Below are 25,878 nucleotides of genomic sequence, written 5' to 3' on the forward strand. Positions count from 1 at the left end.
GAGGAGGCACAAGAGCAGAGTGGTGAAATGCATACCAATAACACCAGTGGTAATAACATCAATAACAACTTCAAATACCAGTTTAAAAGGAAGTAAGGTCACTAGCTCTGCCTCCTTAGGAACTCGTGTTTTATATAATATATTCTCAACAAGGTGTGATGAATAATGGAAATACAGGAGGGCTGGTACTCAGACTGTACTTGAAAAATGCTCATTGTGCTGGAGTACTTAGTCCTCTACAAAAGCATTGTGTACAATTTCATGTTGCTACCTTACTTATGAAATGAACAGAATACCTCTCAAGGAAGCCACAATAGTTCCTTAGATCTAACAGGATTAAATAAAGCCTTCAGTACTGAGTTAACACAAAATATCAGGTTTTCCCTGTATGGTATGACCAACGCACTGTGGCCATTTCAGTGAAAGGGACTGCAGTGAAAATAGGCAAATATCAACACTTTTGCCTGTTATGAAGGTGAAATCTGGTATGTTACAAGATGAAGATGTAGAAGATCGTAACTATTAGACCTGATTTAGTACTGGCCTTGGAAATCTTAGCCTCTGGATTGGAATGAACCATGACTTCCTTCTCTTAACCCAAAGTCATAGGAGGTTGCATATACTTTTAAAATTTCTACTACATGCAAAATTATAAACTTAGCATATAAAACAAAACTTGTTTTGTCTGAAAAGCTCCCTGCTCCATTTATCATTTGATGTTATCTACTGCTAGAGCACCAAATACAAGAAACATATATTGGTAATGTTGACTTCAGATATTTTCTCAGAAAATAAGAAATTACAGCATAAAAAAGGCTGAGAGCTAAATAATAATCTTGTTCATTTAAGAAGGCAAATATAGAGGACAAAATGAAAATCCTAAAACAGTTTTCCCAACTGGACCTTAGCATTCCTTTTTGGTGCATAAAACTGAGTAACTTAATTTCTAGATGGAGTAAGGACAGGACAGGAATGCAACAATCAGCACCATCACATCTGAGGCAGAACTGTCTAAACAGATGAATTTCAAGGTGCCTCAAAAGAAATACAAAAAAACCCCAAAACTGCATAACCATGGTAGACAGTGAAAATTCTGATTTAAAATAAAAGAGGAAGGACATAACCAATGATCAGGGATTCCCTTCATCAGGGTGTTATGCTGCAGTGGAAACAGCACAAAGAGGAGCTGAGATCTGCCAACATCTGCCACAGAGCTGCACGTCTCAGGAATGCATCACCTTAATAATGTTTGTCTTACAATGATGATACAGCCACCTTCCAGGGGTAAAGGTGAGAGGAGAGTGTAATGCATTTACAGCTGATATTGCTCCATGGATTTGTTTAAGGAGCCTGTTTGGCAGCTGAACTTGTTCTACCCTTACGAAGTGGGAGAGAGTGTAAAACATCCCTAATATGAAGACTAAAAGAAAACAGTTATTCTTCAGGGTTTGTTTGGATTTTTTAATAAACTAATAGACTCATAAGTGTTAGTAAACTGAATAAATTCATCCTCTGACACCATTAAAACATATTTACAGCCACTGTTCAGGTATGATGAAGACAACTCTAGCTTTGCTTAACACAAGAAAAACATTTCTCTGACAGTTTAGTCAGAAGACGACTGCTTTAATCCAGGACACTTTATAATATATATCTATATTTATATGCAGATAGAACACATTTTTGTATTTCTATTTTTATATTTATAGATATATTTATGTATATTTTTATACATAGACATATAAAGTAAGGTTCTGTATTTTAGAAAAATATGGACGGTATTTTCCCACTAAAATGGAAATTTTGTAGGTATTTGTATGGTTAACTGCAACGTATTTTGAGCTTGCACTTGTTTCTGAAGTAAATCATCAGGAATTATGAAACTATCATTTTAACAACTTAATTTTTAAGACTTAATTCTGTAAGGGAGTTATAGTCAAAAGCCATTCATCCACATAAGAATCTCCTTCATTGATGGAGGGGATGCTGTGTTCACAAGTGCAGCCATAGTAATTATAATATATAAATAAATATTGCTGGAACATCACAGGCCAGGGAGGAATCATGACTGCATTGATTTTTTGAGTCTGCTACTGCACAGTATCTCAGTGCTCCAGAAAATACTGAATTAAATTGATTCCAATGAAGTCAAAGAAGAACATAAATTCTAATAAACTATACTTAGTCTTAACTGAAGTCTGTGATATTGCAATCTGATACAGCCACTCAACATTTAAAAAATCAGAGGCTCCAAAAGGCAATCATTAACAAAGGATTACATTCAAATACCCAGGTACCTACAGATTTGTATACCATTTTCTGTGTTTACATCTACATGCTGAAGTTATATTACAATTAAACACGTATGTTCAACAGTTTAAATTCAGATTTTAAAATTGACAGCCTGAAGTCTGACTCACTACTAAAAGCCAAAGCACAGAATCCTGGAATGGTTTGGGCTGGAAAGAACCTTAAAGAGCACCTCATGTCAACTCCTGTGCCATGGGCAGCACCACCTCCCTTCAGGCCATGCTGCTCAAAGCCCCGTCCAGCTCAGCCTTAAAATCACACTAATCATAATATAATTATTATACACAGAAAATACAACATGCAAATAACTCTATTTGTATACTTACTGCATGAGTGACATAATGAAATTCAATGTAAATAAAAATGTTTCTAAAGGCACAAAGCAGTCACTAACCTGTATTTTGATTGGCCAGGAGAAATTGCTGACATAGACATAGAAAGTGATGTTTGGGTTGCTTCGAAAGTTAAATTTTTCACAGGAAAAGCTGTCTCTGTATTCCTTAATATTAACCTTGGAAACAACAGGAATCTCTTCTCCAGATATTGTTCCAGCTAAAAAAAATTTTAAAGCTCAGGTGTAAATATAGATATTTGAGAAAAATATTAATCACCATTAGAGATGCCAAAGTAAATTTGCATAAGAAACATAAATCCTTGATTGCTTTTGGTGTCTTCCTCTAAAACAACCTCTTACTATAGCTTACATGGCACATTAGATATACTTCATATACATGCAGAAAATTCACAGAAATTTTTACTTTGGTTTTAAAAATTATATGCAAATTGGAAAAGTGGCAGAAGTAACATGAATTTTACAAGATAGTTATTATGGTCAGCTTAACAGATAATATGTCTTCCTCCATAATTTTTGTTTCATTTCAATAAACAGCTCAATAAAATCTGAAATGGAATGTGTCTACTTCTTACACTTTTGCTGTCAAGTTTTAATTGTTCATGAAAGCGTTAATAACATAACTAGTAATAAACATTTATTAGTTCTTGCAAATAAATGAGTGACTGAGCTAAGTTAAAATAAAGGAATAAATAGAGTTTACTAACTATGATATGGTAAAGTACTTCAGACATGCATTGATTAAGAAATTCATGAGTTTAAGAGAAACTCTGAACCTTGTTTAAAAAGATTTTTTTTTAATTATTCCATTTTAAGCATCATGCCTCTCCTTGGATGTGTTTTCAGAAAGTCAATAGAACCAATTCAAAAAAACTGTCTAAATTAAAACAAAGAAGAGTAATGGGGTTCAAAGCTGGAGGAAAAAATAGATAAGCAGCTCTTTTTATCAGCATACACAGAAGAACTTTATTGTTTGATATCAATGTAAAGGTTAATAATTAAATTTTTAGCTTGAACACTGAAACAAAGAAATAAAATCTCAGTCTCTGCAGTAGTTAAGGAAGAAATTTATCTTAATTAAAATCACAGCATTTCATAACACTGTCATTTTAAAAATTTAAATATGCTACAAGCTTTTCCTACCAATGTAATTTTAATTGAATAGGAGAGAAAGTCAACATATTAATGAAGCTTTATTCAGATTGCAAATTATCATCTGAGGTTTAAATAATATAATTAATAACAGCATAATGATAATGGCAAAAGAACACATTTGGCAAAGTTTTATTATCAAAATTAGCAACAAAGAGACAATCAGGTGAAAATAACTCAAAGGATCATGAAATCATTTGGGGAAAAACTCATCATACCAAAATTCACTCTCACCTGTAGAGCCAATAGACCACGTAATATTGAGGTTAAAGTTGTTTGATGCATTAATTGATATATCCAAATTTTTATTTGACTGGGGAAAAAAAAAAGGAAAGTTAACAAAACATATCAGAATGTATTGCATATAACTCTCTTGCACATAACTAAATACAGCCTTTTAATCATCTTCCAGTTTTCATTGTAAACATAACTAGAAATGGTAATGATTCACTGCCAAAGGCAATTCTCTCTTTTGCTTTGGTAAGAACAGTGTACAATTTAACATACAACTACACCAGTTATGTTTGTAGTTTGTCCTAAGTATAACAAAAAATTATACAAAATATAATATAATATAATATACAAAAATATACAATATATTAAAAAAAAAGTGTTTATAAAATCAAATTTAAAAATATATGGCAAATGCGTACATTCTAATCTAAGCCAAAAATTACTTTCTGCAACTAAAAATGCTCTCTCAGCAGAAGTGTATACCCCTTCAATTCACCTCAGGAAGATATTAAACTTGCTATTCATGGGAGCAACAATAAAATAAACCAACTGATAATTTTTCAGTGTATCGATTGGGCTGAAGTACATCTACCGTTTAGAAATGAAGGCACTGGACTAATTTTGCAGCTCTCAAAAAATGTGAACTATCTCTAAAATCTTAATGTTGAAAACCTTTAATCAACATTAAATACAACTGAAATCTTAATTCTGAGTCTCTAAAACTTAATTAAAATTATTAACATTTTCTTACCTGTTCTGGATTTGCTATAAAGTTTATGGCAGTGTGATGACGATCATCCTCTTGTAATAAGCTGAAGGTAAACTGATAATCAATCAAAAGGCTGTCTGTAGGCAAAACAAAAATTTAAAATAATAAAATAAAGTGTATACATATTAGTTCTATATTATGCAAATACCTAAAAGTTTACCTTGATTTTAAAAGTCATGGAGAAATCTACAAGTCAGAATTACTGACACGCATTTCACTGTTGAAGTCTTTGCACTATAAAGTATTTAAATTATTAAAAATTGTTAGCAAAAAAAAAAATTAAGAAAAAATAACTAAATTAAGAAACAAATTCTATCATCAAGTCAGAGCAGCAATTAGAAATAACTTGAAACAGCCATTCTTTGTGAAATAATTATTCCAAAATACAGTATTGTGTTGTTAAAGCATTATTAGTTTCCTAATTTCACTCTGAAATAACTATTTAATTACTAAGTTTAAAAAATCTGGAAAAAATTGCATCTAGACTAAAATTATATAGCATGAAGGCTTATTTATTGTAGTAAATAAGGTTGCTAATAACTACAAGGAACAATAGAACTTTGAAAAGAAATTATGTAACCATCAAGTGTTTCCTTTCTAAACTGACAGAAGTTTAAGGCATTTTGTTAAGTGGCAAGTGATAGAAATTTTTCCTACTAGGAAAACCAGGGGTTGGTTAGTATTGCTCAAAAAAATTATATTTTACTCCTCATTGGCTTTTTCTACACATTTTTCTTGCACCCTATGAATGGAGCAGAGCCTGCCAGGCAGCTCCCACACACTGCTCACTAACAATCTGCTGGGCTGGCAGAGGTGCAGAGAGAGAAACAGCCACCTTCAGATGATCCAACCCATGCCTAGCCCTTCCTGAAAGGAGCAGAAAATGACTGGGTCAAGTCAGAAAACAGAAGTCTTGAGCTATCCTGTTGTGTTCCCAAAGCCAGAGGAACAAGGTTAACCCTTACTTGGCTCATAGCTCGAGGAATGATTGAAAAGGAACTTTTTTGCAGGGGAAGGGGCAGAAGCAGACTCGTCAGGGTTTCCAGCACCTCCAAAATGTAAGAAAAAAAAGGTCACCAGGAATTACTGTTGTTGCAATTTTTAGAGGGAGCCATCTAGAATCCCAGCAGGAAATGTTCAGTGCAGAGAGTTAAGAATCAGCAGAGCCCTCAGAGATGTAAATTGTGGTAGCAGATAAATAATCCCTGTGCAACAGACAGTTGTGAACCAGAGATGGGTGTGGTGGATGCATCTTGAATGCTGTGTTACATGGGCAGATATCTTCAGATCCAACTGAAAAAATCTTCTAAATTTTTTACCATTACAGCTCTACAGGGATCAAAAGCTTCTATTTTTCCCTCTCTCACAGGAAATAAGGAGGTGACTTATAAGAGTACATGATTCTGATTATTATTTTATGCATGTTAAAATATGGCAAGTCATCTCTGGTGATACAACTTAGTGAATCATTGTAAAGCATTATTTTGATCCCTGGTCTGCTGACATTCTGCTAGTCACCAACACAACTGTGTTACAAATAAAAAATATGTGATCATAAAAACAAAATCAGTAAATACAAAGAGTGTGAAAGATTAAGTCAAAGCAGAAGAAAAGCTGTGTCAGCCTTTTGTTGGATTTAATAGTTTGCTTACTGCTGACAATCACCTTTTCTGCAGCAACACATCATCTGAAAAACACACTCTGTTGTATCCTATGGGAAGGCTGGCTTAGAGAAAAAAACCCACTATATTGTCTTAATAGTTAAAGAAAATTCGTTTGGTTTGGATTTGTTCAGGGTTTTTTTAGCTTTATTTTTATAGTGAGTGTGGAAGGAAACATACAAAATAAAGATTCATAGAATATCCTGAGTGTGGAGGAACCCAAAAAGGAGTGACATGAAAGGAATTACCATGACATTCAAAGGTGAGAAGTTCACTTTCTCTATTATTAGCCACCATAGCTCTGTTATTCAAATAAGAATAAGCTGATTTACATGTCTTAGCTAACAAGTTTTGACCAGGTCTCTGCATGTTTATGAAGACAAAAGATGAATAAATATGAAATTAAAATGCCCCACTTATTTATTAATACTACTCTACACTTCTATAGTTATGCAAATCTAATTAATAAATCTCATTGACTATCGGTCCATATCTCTGTGCTGAACAATAAGATGACCATGGTACCAGAACACATTTAAATGTAACAGGACAGGAAAAGATGGCAAGTAAAGATTGACCCCTATTAAATGGATTCATAAATAAATCCTTTAATAATTATGAGTACAAAGGTGAAAAGGTAAGGAATAATGTATAGATATGTTCAATCTCCTGATCTGGTCAGCTTGGAGCTCCTCAAAATACAGATGACTGCTTCAGCATGAATCTTTGCTTCATTTATTGTGAAGGTTTGGTAGACCAGCCCCACAGAAAGCACTCCACAGAAATTCTGTCTATAGCAAGGACTACAACATGCCAGAAGCAGCATTGACAAGCCTGGACAAGATATCATTGATTTGCTCATAAGATATGGAAAATTACCACTTCAATATTTCACAGCCTTTTTCTAAGCACAGACTGTGTCCTCTCAGAGATGCAGAGTACCAGCCAAAAAAACGGCAGTCCTATATAGATAATACCTCTACATAAAATCACACTGGGAACAGACATAGGACCCTTGTATCCCAGTCTTGAATGAACAGCTCTTCTGCATACAAGTTTAAAAAATATTCATTTACTTTTAAAACAATATGACTTCTTTTTCCCCTGGGGTTTGGTGGTGGTGATGCTGTTGTTTAGCTCTTTGTTCTTGGTTAATTTTTAAATAGTTTTGCAATTTATGTTTTACTTGTTAAAAGCCAACAAAGTATGAACTGATGTTTGAAGGAATGCAGGAAAAATCCTTACACTTTTAAAAGAAGTTAAACTACACAGTTCCTCATAATTTACCACCTGTAACAAATAAGAAAATTAATTCTACTTTTTCTTATTGCATTCTTACCTACAATACAGTCGACAGTAAATTGTGAAACACAGTAAGAGTTAGTTATGTGTAGAGGCTCTCCTTTTGTACCCGAGATATCCCAAAGTTTTTTGTTGTGTTATTAATTACTCTATTATTTAATGGTTGATCAATTTGATACTTTATTAACAGCAAAGTTCAGTAGGAAGTCCCACACATTATCTCCTCTGTAGCACTCAAAAGCCTTGAACAACACAGCTTCAAGAGCAGCTCTGAGAGCCAACACAAGAACTCGCCTTGGGATTCTTCAGAGTTGCCAAAGGATCTCTAAATTACACCGATTCCACAGAGACCTACCACAGGACAAATGATCAAATCCCTGCCTTGGCCATGGCCTGGGTGCTGTAAAGCAGAAACACTTGTCCCTTCAGAGACAATCCTAACTCAGGGAAGGTACCTAAGGTGTGCATGACTGAATGAAGCAGACAGCAGGGCCTAAGTGCAGTTGTGTGATTCAACAGCACAAATGAACTCAGGTGCAAGAAAGAACTGACATTGAGAAAACACTCCTTCCCATCTTTCTGAGGACTGCAGAAGTTTGCTGAAGGAATTTCATAGGTTGGAGAAAGGTTCACAAAACTTCAGAAGATTTGTCTGGACCTATTCTTAAGGTGAAGATTCCAAATCTTTGAAAGTCTCTTAAGTTAGATTTTATTAGAATATAAATTATCTGAATTTAATAAGAAATTCAGAATAGAAATTAAAAGGGATCATAAAGAAGACTCTACCCATTGCACCCTGCTGCTATCTATCACTATCCTTCCTCACTCTCTCCATCTGTTTCATTCTGTGACTTAGGAGACTCTTCCCCCACAAGTATTCAGCAGCTCCCAGGGAAAATATCACCTCCCTCTCCTCCAGAAAGCTCCACCTTCTGCAGACTGAAGCAGGCAGAACAGCTTTCCTTCCCACTGCCAAACCTCTTCCTGAACATAATATATGCCAATGCATCACAAGTGCACATAGACTAAGCAGTTACACAGTACGTCACACCATATTTCCCAATTCATAGTGCCATTCAAACTAGAGAGCTTAGCCTCAAAAGCAGGACAAAATTTAAACTAAAAGTCAGTTCTAAGACTATGACCTGTTCTGAATAGCTACATGTATAAGTAGCCAAATATATAATAATTTAGAAATAGCTATTTAAATAACCTACAGTATATCCTGTTGACACATACTGTTGTGTATATTTGTAATCAGGAATTTGGAGAAGCCTAAGATTCTACTCCAAGTGGGTTTGTTTCCACTTTAAGCCTTTATGAAGCCACCATAAGTAATTTTACCCTCTACCTAAACAAATGAGACTTTTCCATGTTTCTGTTTACCAAGACAGAAACACAACAAATCTACTCAAGCAGGTGACTCAAGCAGCAGCCAGAGAATTTAAAGAGCTACATTCTAGCCAAAATCTAGAAACTTCCTGAACTTTCATGTCTAAAGTTCCATGGGAAAAGTTTGTGAAGAAATGGAAACCTCTCCACAAACTCAGAGCCCAGCCCACAGCTTAGACCTTAATTCCCCAGCACAGTATTTGGAATTCACAAGCTGGATATTTCTGAGCCAGGAGTCAGCCCAGAACAGTCCAATATCTGTTTCCACGCATTTTGTTTCACTTTATCTTAGAAATCATTGATTAAAGTACAAAAAAAGTGTTGGGAGATAGGACCACAATACCACCTTGACACTGTCAAAGGTCAAATATAACAAAGACTTGTAGTTACTGAGTTTTTTCACATCTCTATTTTGATTTTTTCAAAACCCTTGACTGCCTTCACAGTCAAAAGGAGTCATTAAAATCAATTCAAAATGCCAGTACTGAGCATGTGTGAGAATATAACAATAATTAGATGAAGATGTTTAATGAAATGAGGAAAATAAATTTCAAAGCAATGTTTTAACCCTAGTATTGCTGTTAATTTTCAAGAGACCTCTCTGTTTCATTAATAAAGGTTAATGACTTCTGATAAGGATCATATGGTTTAATATGAAAGTTTTGTATCATATCCAAAAAGGAACAGACCATTTCCCATACTCAAACTTTTGCATTGGAAGAAAACTCTGATTTTTAAAATGACAGAATGCTCCCAAAAGAAAAAAGGTCAGACAGAAGTTCTTCAGTATTTCTAGAGCGCCTCTATACTCTGTGAGAATATATAATTACAATGGTAATTACTTTTAAAAAAGGTAATTAAATTGAATATGTTTAGTATAAATTAGTGACAAATTTTTATATGGAAAGGTATGTTACAGGGGAGTATTAAGACTGTAAAATGAACTACTACAAATCAAGGGTGCCTGTAAATTATTTTTGGGTGAGTGCTCCCCTAATGGGCAGCTATTCAACACTTTGTTCCGTGTTCAGTACTCAGTGTTGGGCCCATGCCTCATTTACTACGTGCTACACAAGCCCTTTTCTCAAGATGGAATTAATTTCTAATGTGGCTTTCTATAGTATTCATCACTATAATTTTCTAAGTTATTCACAAAAGTTAATGAATTTGTTTCAACATTACTGAAGATGAGAAGGCATTTGAGTGCCATTTTATAGGACAGGAAATGAAACAAAGAGACCAAGGACAAAACCATCTACTAAAAACGAGCAGCCAATCTGAAATACCTGGACTTTGATTGTTCATAATACTTTGAATTATATAACACTACATATGAACATTGTTATTTGGCAGCTCCTTCCATCATTCATTATAATTCTTTCCACTTTTTCAACAAAACAGGAAAGGAACACACATTCAACTTTCCATTACATTATCACTGATTCATTCCCTACAAATTCATTCAGTGCATTGTGGAGTGAAAGTTCCTTGGGAACTGGTATATAGCAATATTACTAAAAACTGTGCAATCATGCTCTAATAAAGAAGCAAATAAAAAATTACTGTGACAGCAGCCTTCATTCTTCCACCATCCTGCACCCACTGCCTATGCAGTATATTTCAATAAAGGGGGTTTATTAAGTAATTCAAGAATCAGGAGCAAATTCTAGAGAACCACTTCTGAGCTATCTTTTACCTTTGAACAAATCATTGCAAGAGAGCTTCCCAATCCACTGCATCTCTCAGCAGGAGGGAAGAATGAACCTAGGTTCCCAAAAAGGGCGCAAGAACATTCCTAACTGGACACATTCATGGCTTTTCTAACTTTGGTCACTGGCCATTCTCTCATGGTTCCTCTCATGCTGTTTCTTAACATACAGTTTTAAAGCTGAACAAGATGGCAAAGCAGTTTCATACATATACAGAATTTCTGAGAAATGTCTTTTCATTTTAGCTCTAAAAGTTTAAGTTTAGCAAAAGCTCTAAGCCAAAAGTGCTCCAATGTATATCAGCCAGATTTACAAAAAGAGCATGGAACTAGACCCACCCAAACACAACATAATCTCATTCTCAGCTACAACCTAATTATCATATTTTATAATTATTTAGTGAGGATCACATGATCTTTACCCAATCAATGACTAAAGTGGGTTTTTCCACTTTTTTTCCCTGATAACTAATAACTTCTATTTTGTGAATAAAAACCTCAAAAATCTAATGCTATTCTATTTTCACTTCTTGAAATCACTTAAAGTTGTAAGAACCTCCATCATGATTGCAACTTCAGACTCGTCAGTCTTCCCACACTTTTCTATTTAAGGATCTGTCTATTCATGCTGATTCTAAAATTCATACTCTCACCTCTTCATTGCACAGGCAGTTCGTCTCTCTCCTCCTCTTCCTAGTGATTGGTCTCTATTTCCAGCAAGACTTTGTTGAGAACAGAACTATTCATATTCCTCTCCATCAGTACAAATGCTGCTTTTGAAACCAAGTACCATTATCAAATGCTATAAATCATATTCATCTGTGACCAAATGAAATTCTCCTTGTATTACATCAAAGTTGGGGGTTACCACCAGACCTATTTTCTGTCAGGATAATTATTTTGAACTTTCAGAGCAGCTGCCTGATTCATTCCTCTGTCATCTGTATCTAGCAGTCATCCACTGCCTCAATGTCATTTTTATATTGAATATGGTGGTGCCTGACATTACTTGTCCATTGTGATAAAACAAAAAGTCATTTACTGTGAAGTCTTTACTAAAAACTTGCATTTTATTATATGTAATCAGAGCGCAATGAACTTCAAAAAACCGCAGCATTTACTATTTATATGCCCTTTTCCATTTCAAGAAAGAGCATGGGAGAATGAATTTCACATAAGTTCAAAGTCTTTAAAAACATACAGCAATAGCAAGTCATTGTTTCTTTTACTATACTTTAGAAAAATGTACTGGGCTAAAAAGCCCACAAAAAGACTGAGGGGTTAATGTCATAATCAGCAGATTGGGTAACTTTTATTTTAAATAGAAATCTTTTATCTTATTAAATTCTCAGCTGCTATTTGGAAAGGTCTAATAAGTTGTCAGTTTGGATCCTAAGGGAGGGCCAGAAAAATCTGACCTGTATTAGAATTTTACTCAGCTAAATTTTGTTAATTGTCTCAGCCCACTCTGTATTGACTAAAACTTTCAGTGGATGATAGAAATGCACCATGTTCTGAAGGGTAGCTCTAGATTTTCTTTACTGAAAATAGAAAGACCTAGAAGGTTCATTAAGTCTGAACATGTAAGTTTTACAAGGCTAGTTAGGTGAGATGTATCTCACCATAACTGTCACAGAAGTAAAAGTGTAGGTATGAAAATGTCATGGTAAACAAGGCTGGACCTGTGGCTGAGATCTAAAAACTGAGGTACAGATAGAGTCACCTGGGGCCTTTTAAATATGCAATCTCAAGATGATGCTCCTAAAGTTTTTAAACCCCAGACCATTGCCAATTATTATTTTCCCTAGATATTTCATTAAACTCTTTACTGAAAATGCTGTAACTGATGGGTTTGCTGTGAACAGCTGCAGACCCTTTTCCAGCTCTGCTCAAGAACATGGTTTATAAACAAAGTGTGGAAAGCAATGGCTAGGGAATTATGAGCAAAATATTAGCAAAAGAAGAAGCAACAAAGAAAAGCAAGTGCACCAATCAGCAGGTATCCAAACATCAGTTGCAGGAAAAGGTCTCCACTGATGGAACATTTCAGAACTCACACAGTGAGCACAATCTTGTCAGAAGTGTATTATTACTTGACAGTAAGGAGTACTCAATAAATGTATTTTTGTTTTGTCACACTGGACAGTCTTTATAATCCCTTAACCCTTGTAGTATTAGAAGTGTTAGAAGAGGGAGGAAAAAATGCAAATAAAAAAACAATTTTAAAAATTCATTAAAATTATTATGGAAGAAATTCAAATTTCTCTCTCCGTGAATTTTTTTTCATATTGATCTAAATGTATCACCACCTTTTTAACACTCATAATATTAAAACTCTAACATGCAGTATTTTTCAATATACCAGCATCAATACTCAGTAACCTGATTCTAATTTATTGCTTTCATTATATAGTCTCTACACACTGAAGAGATCTCTGATCTGCTTGTTCTGACAACAGAAGTGGCACATCTAAGAAACAACAATGTTAAATTATTGTTTGACTTCGTGTATTATTGCCAAAGAGGGATGTTTCTTGTCTAGGAAAGTAGTAAATGAAAGCAGTCAGATTTTCATGCTATTTTAAATCCTGCTTTTATAACTTTCAGTTTATTGTATAATCCCTAACAGTCTACTACATTTCCTTTTAGAAATAATTTTTTGAAAAGCTTCTATTTATACATGGATCAATGCTGAAAATTTGGGCATGGCAGAAGTACAAATGCAATTTTTAAATTTTTTATGGTTTTATACATGTACATGGTCAAGCTTTGCTATAAACTGGGAACAGTCAGAAGTTAATCAGCAATAACTTCTACATCTTTATTAGCAGAGATTTTATCCTGTTTCTCAAATAACCAAATACAGATCTTAACAATTAAAGAACAACCTCTTGTCACCCAGGCCTTCCAAGGAGACAGAACACACACTTTATAAATTGTCTATAAATATACACAGATAAATAGGTGCTCCTGCAATATCCCAACATTTTCAGAATACTCTTCCTTCCCTTTTCTCATTATTTAGTTGAACTTTGCTTAAGAAACCCTAAATCCACAACTCAAATGTCAGAACACACCCCATGCTGCTTGACTCCGCATGACTTGTACAAACTGCACAATGTATCTCGAAGTTGAGATGTTCCCACCTTGCTGTATTCTATCCTGTTTCTCAAACCATGTTAAATGGTCAGTTCTGAGAAGTAAAATATCTCATAGCAAATAAACCCAGATCAAGAAAATTGCACTTCATACTGGATAGAAATTACGTCTTATACGTCCCTGAGCAGTGTCCTCTGTTTTAAAATCACAAATTACAACAGGTACTTGTACTGTAATAAATACAAAATGCTACACCTCCATGCAATAGAAACACAATTGCATTACAACTTTGAAAAAGAGAAGAACACAAGCAGTTTTTCCTATAAAACACTATTAGGTATTTTTTGAGTAAAATCTGTTGATTTCATTAATAACATTCTCAATCAGTAATAACATTGCTCATGCTAAGAACTGAGCGCCAATTCAGCAAAAAATATTGACAGACTGTTAAAATTCCAAACACTCACAAATGAAATTACATATCTGTAATATTGCCTAATCCATTTTACACAGCCTTTAAAACTGATAGAAGGAAATATCTCAACCCTAATATGGAATAAAATAGAGAGTGAAAATCTCCAGAAAAAAATAAACATTCCTCCACTTGCTACAAATTTGATTTGTAGGACTGGCAGTCAGGTGCATAAAATAATAAACAGTTTGGTTAAAATAAGCAAATTGAAATAATGGAGGAAGGAAAAATGGAGCCGTAAAGGCTGTTTTCCTCAACCCCAGTGCAGTCACCCATCCTTCAGAGGAGATTTATTCTTTGCCTCAGAGAGGGAACACTGGCCACCATGGCAGGGCTCACTGACTTCTTTCTGAAAGTGACTTGGAAAACTCGATTTCCACCCAAAACAGCTGCCAGCCATTAAAAGAAATATTATATTTTCCTGGTGTTATTTTTTTCTATAAACCAGGAACTAAATACAGCTGTGCTTTTATTACAAAATGTGCAAATAGAATAAGTCTCTTCTTTTATTCTTATGGTTCGATTGGTTTTTTTCAAATTAGCTTAATACAGACCAGTTGAGACATACCAGTTGACTCATTGACAGATATCAAGCACAACTGGATTCTCTGAGAACTGCATTAGCATGTAAAAAGGAACAGCAAACTGTAGCAAATACCAACATTCTGTTTGTTCTTGGTACTTGAAAAGCAGTAATTGTCCATATCACTGCAACTGACCTTCAGAGACTGTGGTAGGCAGTCCTTGCCAACAGACATGAAGTGACACATTTGCATGATGCAACCATACACTGCCTTCCTTAGAATGTTTCCATTTTTCTCTTTCCACCATTTATTCTGCTGTTCATTCTAGCAATGACCTCTGCATGTTCTCTTTCATGATGCCATTCCCAGCATCAGAAAAGGCTCTAACACTTTAAAATTTCTCTGGCCACATTTTCAAAAACACATACAGTAGTAGTATGTATTTCTATTCAACAGAAGTTGAAATATAAAACTCTCATATCATTGATGAAAACAAAAGTGATATTGTTGCCCTTTTAAGACTTTTCTTCCCACATTTTGCATAGCTTGTCATTTTTATAAAATTATTCTGATGGCCGTGGCATTTCCTTAAGGGGCTAACACAGTAAAGTACATTTATTTCCCCATAACATAAAAAGACAAATCAAATACATATATATTACTTCTTTACCAGTGTATCTTCATACTCTTTGACAGATACATTTTTCAACTTTCCCTTAATGTCTAGTTTGCTGTTGTATCTATTTCCTAGTGTACACTGCTGCTTTTTGACCTCACACAGTTTGCTCTTCCATTTCATGCCAGCATTACCCTTTATATCAAGTGACTTCCAAATTACACTTTGCTGTCAATGAGTTATATTTCTGGAACATATTTTAAAATATTATTCACAATTCAAGCTAAGAAAAAGTGACAATAAATGAATATCAAGGACTCACAGGCTACTTTTCAGCAATATGAGTTATTGAGTCACAAAGCTGAATTTGACATGTCCACATCTAACCTAGTTTACATTTCCCTTAAGTTTATACAATCCAAGGTTTTATCATCCTCTTGAGATAGAAATGACCCCCAATTTACTTAAATGATCCCACAAATGTCCCTCATATACTCAAATCAAAAGTCCCTCAAATAAGGGCTTCACAGCACTAATTCTAAAGCTGAAAACATCCCTGACTATGCTCTGGACCTTACAGACATGTGTGCCAGGATTAGGTGGTTCAGGACCCACACCTGAACAGTGGAACTCACACTACAGGACATTTGCATTAATGGAAGAGGCTCAGCTATCCTCCAGTGATCCACGTTTGCCAGCAGAGGAAAACACTCCAGCTGACTTGGAATAATGCACTTGTTTGACCAAGAACTCCCAAAGGGACCAACACAAAATCTCCCTCATATCACAGGGCACTTATTGAAGTCAGGGTGTGTTTTTTCCAACTGGTTCAAGATTTCACTATAGATCTTCCCTTGAAGCCCTACTGATCAAGAATTCTCTTTTCCCTGGGCAGTCAGCATGGGAAGCAATGCAACTGCAAAAGCACCACAGGTATTTTCCCTTGACTGTCAGAAGGTAAAGCCAAGGGAGCCGGAGGGATCCTTTCCCATGGCATTTATTTCTTACAGCTCCAGGCTCGGGAAGCTCCAAGGCCTCCAGGTGTCTGAGGAGTGACAGCTCCTGTCCCTTGGGAAGTGCTCAGGAATCACACACACAGAGCACATTGAATTCACAGCACAAGGGTTCAGAAAGTATCCATCCCTATGAACCCAAGCTCAATAAAGCAACAAAATCAAATGTGGTGTATTTGTAGATACTCGCACTGGCTTCCTTCTCATTTAAAGCACTGCTTCATACAAGGGCTAAAGTTCCCTACAAAGCAAAGGACATCTTCTGAATGAGGTCTCGCCCACTCTTGCCTCATCAAAACCTATAAATACTCACATTTTATACTAATAGCTATTTTACTGTAATACTATATATTACATTGCAAGAAAAATATTACAAACATAATACAAAAAATAATTATGCCACCTGTGGAAGAGTCCTCTAATTCAGACTTTTATCTGCATGCAATATATGTTTTTTCTTCTTTTTAGCAGTTAGAAAGTTAGTTTCACTAGTGTTAGTTTGTCCTGCTTCTTTGAGATAGGGTAGTATACATGCTATTACTAATGAATAATCACTAAATTTACTTTGTCTGCTTTGACAAAAGGTATTAAATAGTAACTGTAAGAGGATGCCAGTTGGTTAAATTCACTAGTATATAAGCAAAAGCTAGCACAGAAAGCAAATCATTTCATTTCAAAAATAACTTACGGCTTGTTAAGCAAAGAAAATTCTCAATATTAAAAAACATTAATTACAAAAATGAGAAATAAACACATACATGGAAAAATTCTCCAAGTCAAAGTAAAAGCTGAAAATGATTGGCAGCAAATCAGTTTCTTTAGCCTGTCCAACAAAGCTGCAAGCCAACCTAGCATTTGGCAAATGAGTCCACAGAGCCTGGGGTGAGATCACAATACTTTATTAGGAGTTTCAGCTTCAGATGTGGTTATTGTTTTAATTCTCTGGAAGGCGACAGTTGGTTTGTGCAGTTATTTTAGCTCAGGGCAAAGACTGTGTTTGTCTGTTGCTCTTTATAAGTTCTGAGTTGGTAGGTTTGCTGAGGCTAATCTTTTATCAAACCATCCTAGAATTGTCTGATTTAAACCATAATCTGTTCCACTAGACTCTTTAAACACTAAGAAGATTTCATTTTAAATAGAATTTTTTTGTATAAGTCCATATATTCAAAAGACAACGTCAGTCATTACTTTGCCTGTATTTATAAATAATATAGATTTTTTTCAGTCTGTATCAAAGTCAATCAATGTTAGATATAATTGGCAGAACTCATTATTTTAAGTCAAGCATGACAGTTTTACAATTACAATATGTATTTAGTTTAAATTAATGTTGTCCCAAAGGGAAACATGAATTGTTCAAATCAGTAATGAAGCTGGTAGCTGCTGGTATACATCTCCCAACTCAGCCAAAGCAAACACGTTTTCAAGAGCTAAAATTTATTGTTTATGCCCTTTAAGTTTCAACATAATTTTTAAATATCTGGAAAATCCCTGCTAACAGTTTTACTTATAGTCCTACTTGCTATTTATCTTCTAAAACACTCTCCTTGGAATGTTCTTGAGTTTAATTCTTCTCTAAATATAACAAGTCTGCCACCTAGTGCTTTATGGTACCTCTAGAACACGTTTTACTTGACAATTATTTTTTTACAATTTTATTGATAAAAGAGGTCATATTCTGAGTCCCTGAATGCATCAACATGCATGTTTTTAGTATTTAAAGATATTTCTTGCAACAATTTTAATTCTCCTTTTTGTTAAATTATAACATTGGTAACATAATAAAAGTTACTAAAAATTGGCTTATTTTAGAACTTTGGCTATGACTAAGCCCAGAAAAGAAAGAAAAAAAATTCATTCTAATAATAAGGAAAATAGGTGGGATGAACTATCTGACCATGTCAATAGGTCTAATAAGGCTAAATTGTATTTTGACAACATAAATAAGAGTGTATTTTCTTATCCTTTTGCTTTGAGACAGTATTGAGCTGATATTTATAAAAATTCATTGGAAGTTGTAATACATTATCTACACTTAATAATTAGACAATCTTTCTAGTTACTACTACTGCAAAAAAAAAAAAAGAATGTAAGACTAAGTCTCTAGTCCAAAGACCAGATATGAAAAAGTAATTAGACTTCTTAATTTTTAGCAAGTTAGACAAATTTTTAATAAAACAGATAAAAGAAATAAGTGTTTGAGGTTTTTTTCTTTTCAGGCACCACATACACTGCATAACAATATGGTTTAAAAGTTTTAAATTGAAATACAAATTAACTATACAGCAATTGTATGGAGAATAGGTATGGACTAGCACTTTTCTTTACTTTTCCCTTTCTGAAATCCTGGTGTGTCAGCACTAGTGGGGCGAATACAGCTCCAGGACTGGACTAGAATCCTTATGAGGCTCTTCAGCCAGAAGCAAAATTTGCTTTTTTGTCCCCAGCTCCCTGCACAGACACCAGATATTATCTTGAGAGTTTTTACTGAATGTACATTTCATAGTTTCTCACCAATTTTGCACATGAAAGTATCATTCTTCATCTTTGTGAGCTGCTGACATACTGAGGGAATTGCTTATTGCTATCCTGTCTGTATTTATACCAAGGAAAGAAGCCATAGTCTTATCAGCTATAATGATTTTATGGCTCAGAGTTTAGAATGGCAGAGCAAAGCCATAAACCAATTATTCAGGTCAATCCCAAAAAAGTCATTGCAACATGTTTAGTAGATCACATATTCTTTCCTGTGGTTTACTTTAGGGAGAAAAAGAGCAACTAATAAAATTGAGCCATTAAGAATTTAAAAAAAACCAAACAAAACAAAACAAAACAAAACCCCACTATGACTACTGTTTTCCTGCTAGTAATAATGTTGGGGTTTTCTTATATATAAGCTAAACTTTGCAGTGTGCTCTCTGGCTTTCTATTTCCTCCCTGTACATCCATGAGACGCAGTGGAAAACTCAGAGGTGCCAGTGGAATGTGCACACCTGACCCCAAAGGCTCCTGCAGATGGGCCTACCACCTTCCTTCCCTGCGTGTTTCATCCCAGAAGAACAGCTGAGAGTGGTGGTCACTCACTGTGCGAAGCCATCCCGAAATGACATCCCATAAAACACTAAGGTAAGAGAAAAAAGAAAGAGCTCTGGAAGGAAACACCTAGAAAACAGGTAAAATAAAATTTGTACATTCTTTCAACCTTTTTATATATAGATATTAAGACCTCTTCTTTTTTAAAGGCTAGAAATCCAACAAATATCTGGATCAGGGGCATATGATCAATAAATAGGCTTTAATTCCACAAAAAGCTGCAAGTGGTTCAGTCCCTCCCCAGTTTAATTCTTTTTGCAAATGACCCATCCCTCATGACCTCTTAAGTTTTAGGTTCTCTAATCCTTCTCAAAGGTCAGGTTCTAATCCCTAAAAGCAGGCCAGTACTGCAGTATGGGAAATTCTACAGTGTTACACTGGATCTATAATACATACATATACATATATATTTATATCTACATAATCTATATCTATATATATAATGCAAAGCTTCACCTGATTTTTCTTTGCATTCATAGATAGTCACAGTCCCACAAAACTGTCTGTCCAGCCAAAAGATGAGCAATAGATGAATAAAAATTGTTCATTTATAGCAATTTTTTTACAATGTGACTACATTCTGGCTCTACATTGCTAAGGAAATCTTCTGGAATGCCTGGAAGTTTCCCACTGCAAAGTGTGCTGCCTTGTAATTCACAATTGCTGCCTGTTTTAAAACAGCAACCAGTCTGCAGGAGCAAACGGAAAAGCTCTTCCCTGTCAATGGTGCTACCCAGAAATAATACAAAAATGCTTCTAAACATTTGTTTAAAAGGATAAAAAAGGGGGGGGGGGGTAGGGGGGAAGCTAAGGTATCTAAATCCATGTGCATTTTTTCAACTTCATTGTCTTAGCTAGGAATTTTCTTAGTGGACGAATAGGAAAATCTTGAGTGCTCAGCTCATGAAAATTCTAACTACATGCAGGCAAACAATGTGATTTATACTGGCAAGACTGATTTGTTGTAAGCTTTTATGCTTCTGCATGTAGCAATATTAGAATCAGTTGTACTTCTTGTTTGATATGTTGCATTGGAACTCAAAATAATCTGCATAAGCCACACATTTGGAAAGTTTTTGACCTTAGAATTATAGCTATCTAAGAGAGGTTTATAGTAGAAAGTATCACATCCTCTCAAAACAAGTGATTGTTAGCATGCCTATAATTCAAACCATGCATTGTAACACATCACAAATTGTAAATTTAAACTTTCATTTTCTCTGGAACACCAGATTAACCACTTCTCCATTTATGATTTAAAGCTTTGTGTCTGTATACAACCCAAGTGAAGATCACAGAAGTGGCATTTTTCCCAGTGATTCCTCCCAATCTGTCTAAAACCATCTGGTTTTGCTGCGTGTTCCCTTGCACCCAGGAGCTCAGACTCTGACAGCAATGCATTCCTAATGCTGATGTGTGAAGAACTAATGCAGCCATTTGGATGCACACTTTGCTATCGAGGTGTCACTGCCATCCATCACGCTGGCCCAGACACCATGGAGCAAAAACAACAGCCAATACAAATGTATCACGACAAAATGTTGTATTTATGGTTTGTGTACATGCATAAGTCAGCTGCACAACCATCTCTGGCCTCCACTCAGGATTCATTTCTGTGGATTGAATCAGCTTCCGATCATTCACGGCAAGATTGGCTCCCAACAGAAAGGGATGAAGAGCCTCCCTGTCCTGAAATACAGAGACAATCCAGAAGCAGACCTGTCCTCAGCTAACAAGGATGTTTACATGGCCAAACAAAACTAAAATCACGAAGCTTTCTTTTGCATTAATACTATTTTTATTTTGTATAAGAAATCTTTGATACGGTCTCCTCTGATATTCCTAAGCCATGGCACACTGAACACTTCCAGGTCAAAAAATCCTTCCTCTTGTGAAGTTTTAAGCTGCAAATTGTTGGCTGTAAAGAGAGAATTACCACTGTATGTTTGTCCATTTGCTACAATCTTCCTGTGGCATTTGTGTTCAGCCACTCCTGACAACAGGGTACTAGAATAGATAGATCATCATGCAGCTGCTCACACATTCTTATACATTCAGTACTTTTCTAATTTCTATATTTATGAGGCTTGTTCTCATTCTCTTGCTCTCCAAGAAGTTGTGCTTTTTCAATAACACAACTCAGTGACAAAGAATGATATTAAAATAATTTTTAAAAAGTCATGTACAATGATTTTCACACAAGATGGATAATACACTACTGCATGCCCAATTACACATTTCTTATTCCACTTCTATTAAGTTTTCATAATTTAAAGCAGAACTACTCTTGTCCAGTGCTGCCATGTTTGGAATTGTCATATGAGAATGAAATCTGATGTTTAAAGCACTGCTCCTCTGATCTCTAGGATCTGATGGCTTTGCTGCTCTGTCTTGTTTATACTTTTGGCATAGTATCTGTATTTAGATAAAGTCCCTACAACATTTCAGTGTTACCTCCTACATAAATTTCATTTTCAATCATGCCAGACCCATCTGTAATCTTCCTGTGTTTTTATCTGTGCTTAGATCACTTCAACCACAACATCATCCATGTACAGAATTAAAATTCTGTTTACTTTCCTACATCATCATGAAAGGAAACAAATAATGAAGAGACTAAAACAACCTGTGCTCTCCCAGTGGCAAACTCTGTTTTCATTTACCCTCTTAAACCATTGATGTCACTACCTGCAGCAAGACCAGCCTGCTCCCCCTTCCTAGGCTCAAGGATGGCAATGACAGGCAAGAGGGAGCAGAGGACTAGGCAAGGACTAAGTAAGATTGGCAGAGAGCTGGAGGAGATGAAACCAGCTGAGATTCCACAGGGTAGCAAATATTCACAGCATCCCAAGCTGCAGAAAGTTCTGTAAGGCAACAGGCATTCCTCAATGCACATCCTGCTGCTAAAGAGAAATCCAGGTCATCCAGTATCACAAGAAAGCTATCTAGACACTTGGGATTAAATCCTGAAGTTTTGCTCAGAAGAGCATTCCAATTTAGGGCAGTATTTCCACAAGTGAAAAAAAGGGCAAAATTTAAATACTTAAAACTGGTCATTTTGAAGATAGCTAAACTCAAGCATGTGACTAAAATTTTTCCTGAAGAAGATCCTAACCATGCAGCAAATTATTATCTGCATTCACTGATTTTTATTCTAAGTAATAGAAACAGATGTGCCTAGAATTTTAATTTCTCACAATCTTATGCTGCTCATAAATACATACAATTTATTTTTCCCCCTCTTGAGCAATAATAGTCATGTGTTGTAAAAAATACTCTTCAAGGAAAAGTAAAGTGACATTTTAAGTGTCTAAAGAGAAAGTTTCTTAATGAGGAGTGAAATAAAGCACAGAAAAAATACCATCCAAATGCCTGTCTTGCACAAAACTGAAACATGGTATGGACATATTTTAGAATATAGAACAAATTAGAGAATCTCTTCATGATGTGTGTATATATATTTTTAATACATGATTTAGCAGGAAATGGACTGTGCTGATAAGAAACTGTCATCGAAATCTTAAGCCAGTCAGTTATGCAAAAATTAAGATTATTTCCCATTATGATGCACCATCCAGCAAATCAATGCAGTCTGCCTATTACTACAATAAAATAACTCTGAGAATTGTTTATATGGGATACTTTAAAAGGCTGGAAGTATTAAAAGAAAATGTATCATTTCAAAACAACAAGATCTTTAAAATATTTTGAAATCTGACAGAAGACAAATAACAGTAGTGAGTTAAAGGTGAAAGGGCATCTTGAATACAGTACAATTTGTCTCCAACATGATTTATAGACCCAGCCTGAAACATGATAGCAAAAAAATAAGGTTTTTTCATGGAGGTGCCTGAGGTCTACAAATCTCATTACTGTCATTTCTTTTCAATCTCTTAAATTTAATAATATTTATTTCTAAAGGACAAAACAAACGTTGACACACATATCCAAAATGGCCTATATATAATTGTGTTCAAAGTATGAACTTCTCATGTACTCACTCTAAACCTTAAAAAAACTATTTATTTAATTATTATATAGATACAAAAAATTATTCTTCTAAATATTGATATTTCTGTTTTAAAGTAAGATGTTTTTCTAATGCAAAAAAACAACAAATGGAATTGAATTTATTGATCCAGAGTATCTTTAAGTTTTAGGGATTATTTTCAACTTGGTCTACAATATTTAAAATTTATGTTCCAGCTTAAAGTATTGCATTCAAACTTATGTTCTCTGAGAGGAAAAAAATCAAAAAAACCCACACCAATGTTCTTTAATAGCTGGCAGGAAGAATAAATGTTTTAGGCCTAGAGATATGTCAACATCTGTAATATAATATGCAATTTACTATTTTGTTCTGTAAAACATACCTTGCAGATGCAAACCATATAAGGTAAGAAAGATTAGCAAAGAAAATAAACATTCCTTTATTAGGTAAATGATGCCTTAAAGAGACTCTAAAATAAAATTGTTGTATATGTTGTAAAATAAAATGCTAAGAAATAAGGCCAAAAATCAGAAGAGAGGTTATAAGTATGTTCAGACATCTGTCTTTATGTATAAATTCAAGTTTGAAGTAGGGATGATTTTAGAAACAACAGACAAATGGATTCAATTGTCTGACACAGAGCAGGTACGTGCAAAAGTCACAAAAGCTAAACAGAACACTAAAATAGTGTTCTCCAGCATCCCATCTGTTTTTATGATGATTAAAATTACTATTGAACTTGATATTGGCATAGTAAAATTGGCACAGCTCACTAAGGGATTTCTGCACATGGGTAATAAGCATTCTCATCCCTTCAGGTCCTTCACTAAGACTATCAAAACTGCAATGCTTCAGAGTAAATTTGCCAGAGGCACCTTTTCTACAACATTAAGAACATGGAGACAACACACAGCCTCCTTTTATGACACTGTGGAGAGCAGCTGTGTCTCATGTCCCTGGGAGGCAGACTGGCTAAACCACTCAGAATGTCCCAGGGAATAGTGCTGTTTATACTATTTGCATTTCTCCACCACAAATTCTGCCTTTAAAGCATTGACACAATTACTATTCCTTTCATTCACATGTGATGAAATACAGAGAATAACCCCGTGGTTTGGTCAGTCCCTCTAAGCCAGATGAAAGGAATCAACTTTTAGTAGACTTTAATTTGTGTTCTTGTGGACAAAGTAAGAGAAGGCCAGTAGGGCATTTTATTTTTCAGTCAAAATATCAATGTGCTCAATTTTGGAAAATCTCCAGGAACTTATTTTGTTTTTCCAAGGAAATGAAATTATCATATAATATGTAATCAGCATTTCAATATGTAGCATTAAAAATACAAGTACTCACAGTAGCATGTTCCCCTAAGTGGATTTCCAAGATACCTATTTTCAGAGTCACAGCTGCAGGGGGAAAAAAAAGACAAAACCAAACATTCCCATTAAACACAGTACAGCTTTAATAAAAACGCAGCTAGAATATTTATTCAAATAGCATGAGTTTCAGTACTACCAACACAAATACATGCAAATAAGTATTCAATATAGTTCTTAAATGAGGGTGTGCTACTTTCTGGAGGCAGCTCTCTGTCACGTAGGAAACCCAGAGTGGCCAGGCTCTTGAATAAAGAGCTTCAGCCACCTGCCTGAAGTCGGTGCCTGCTGCAGGACTCAGGGCAGGAATTCTGCAGCCACCCTAAGCACTGAATCTCCTTATCCCTGTCCCCCCAGTCACAGCTGATTCTCTCCCTGGTTTTGATCTGGCACAGCAGCATCTCAGCTACTTAACTCCCATGAACTTCAGTGGCAATTGCTCCTCTTCACTGACCACCCAGGGCACCAGGTGAAATTCAAACTGAACATGATGTACTGATGCTGCTGACAAGACATGTACATGATAAGGGCTAGAGAAATAGCTTTCTTATTGAATAAGATAAGATATATAGCTATTTTCAGAGACATGAAATATCCTACAGAAATTCAGTTCAAATTCAGTTATATAACATTACTCTAAAAATGCCAAATATCTTACTAGAAAATGATTAATCCGCTTTAGGTTTCCTTGGCTATTTCATGGAAGTCTCCAGCAAGATTACAGTTTTCTCTTAAATATACAGAAAGATTCACAAAACAAAGAGAAAGCTAATCACTGCCTATTACATTTCATACAAATATTTTCCCTGGGGTAATC

At 35.1% G+C, this 25,878-nt stretch overlaps 1 protein-coding gene across 4 annotated transcripts in view; it reads right to left on the reverse strand.

Moving 5' to 3' along the window:
• Nucleotides 1-25,878, reverse strand: part of ATRNL1 (attractin like 1) — a 434,071-nt gene that overhangs the window by 251,488 nt on the left and 156,705 nt on the right. For all 4 annotated transcript variants that reach the window (XM_053983741.1, XM_053983738.1, XM_053983739.1 and 1 more), the window contains exons 21-24: nucleotides 25,039-25,091; nucleotides 4,800-4,894; nucleotides 4,049-4,127; nucleotides 2,705-2,862 (exon numbers count right to left, since the gene is read on the reverse strand). In XM_053983741.1, coding sequence (XP_053839716.1) covers nucleotides 2,705-2,862; nucleotides 4,049-4,127; nucleotides 4,800-4,894; nucleotides 25,039-25,091 — 385 coding nt within the window. The remainder of the gene's footprint in view (nucleotides 1-2,704; nucleotides 2,863-4,048; nucleotides 4,128-4,799; nucleotides 4,895-25,038; nucleotides 25,092-25,878) is intronic.

Source organism: Vidua macroura, chromosome 8 (assembly GCF_024509145.1).
Source record: "Vidua macroura isolate BioBank_ID:100142 chromosome 8, ASM2450914v1, whole genome shotgun sequence".
NCBI classification, from domain to species: Eukaryota; Metazoa; Chordata; class Aves; order Passeriformes; family Viduidae; genus Vidua; species Vidua macroura.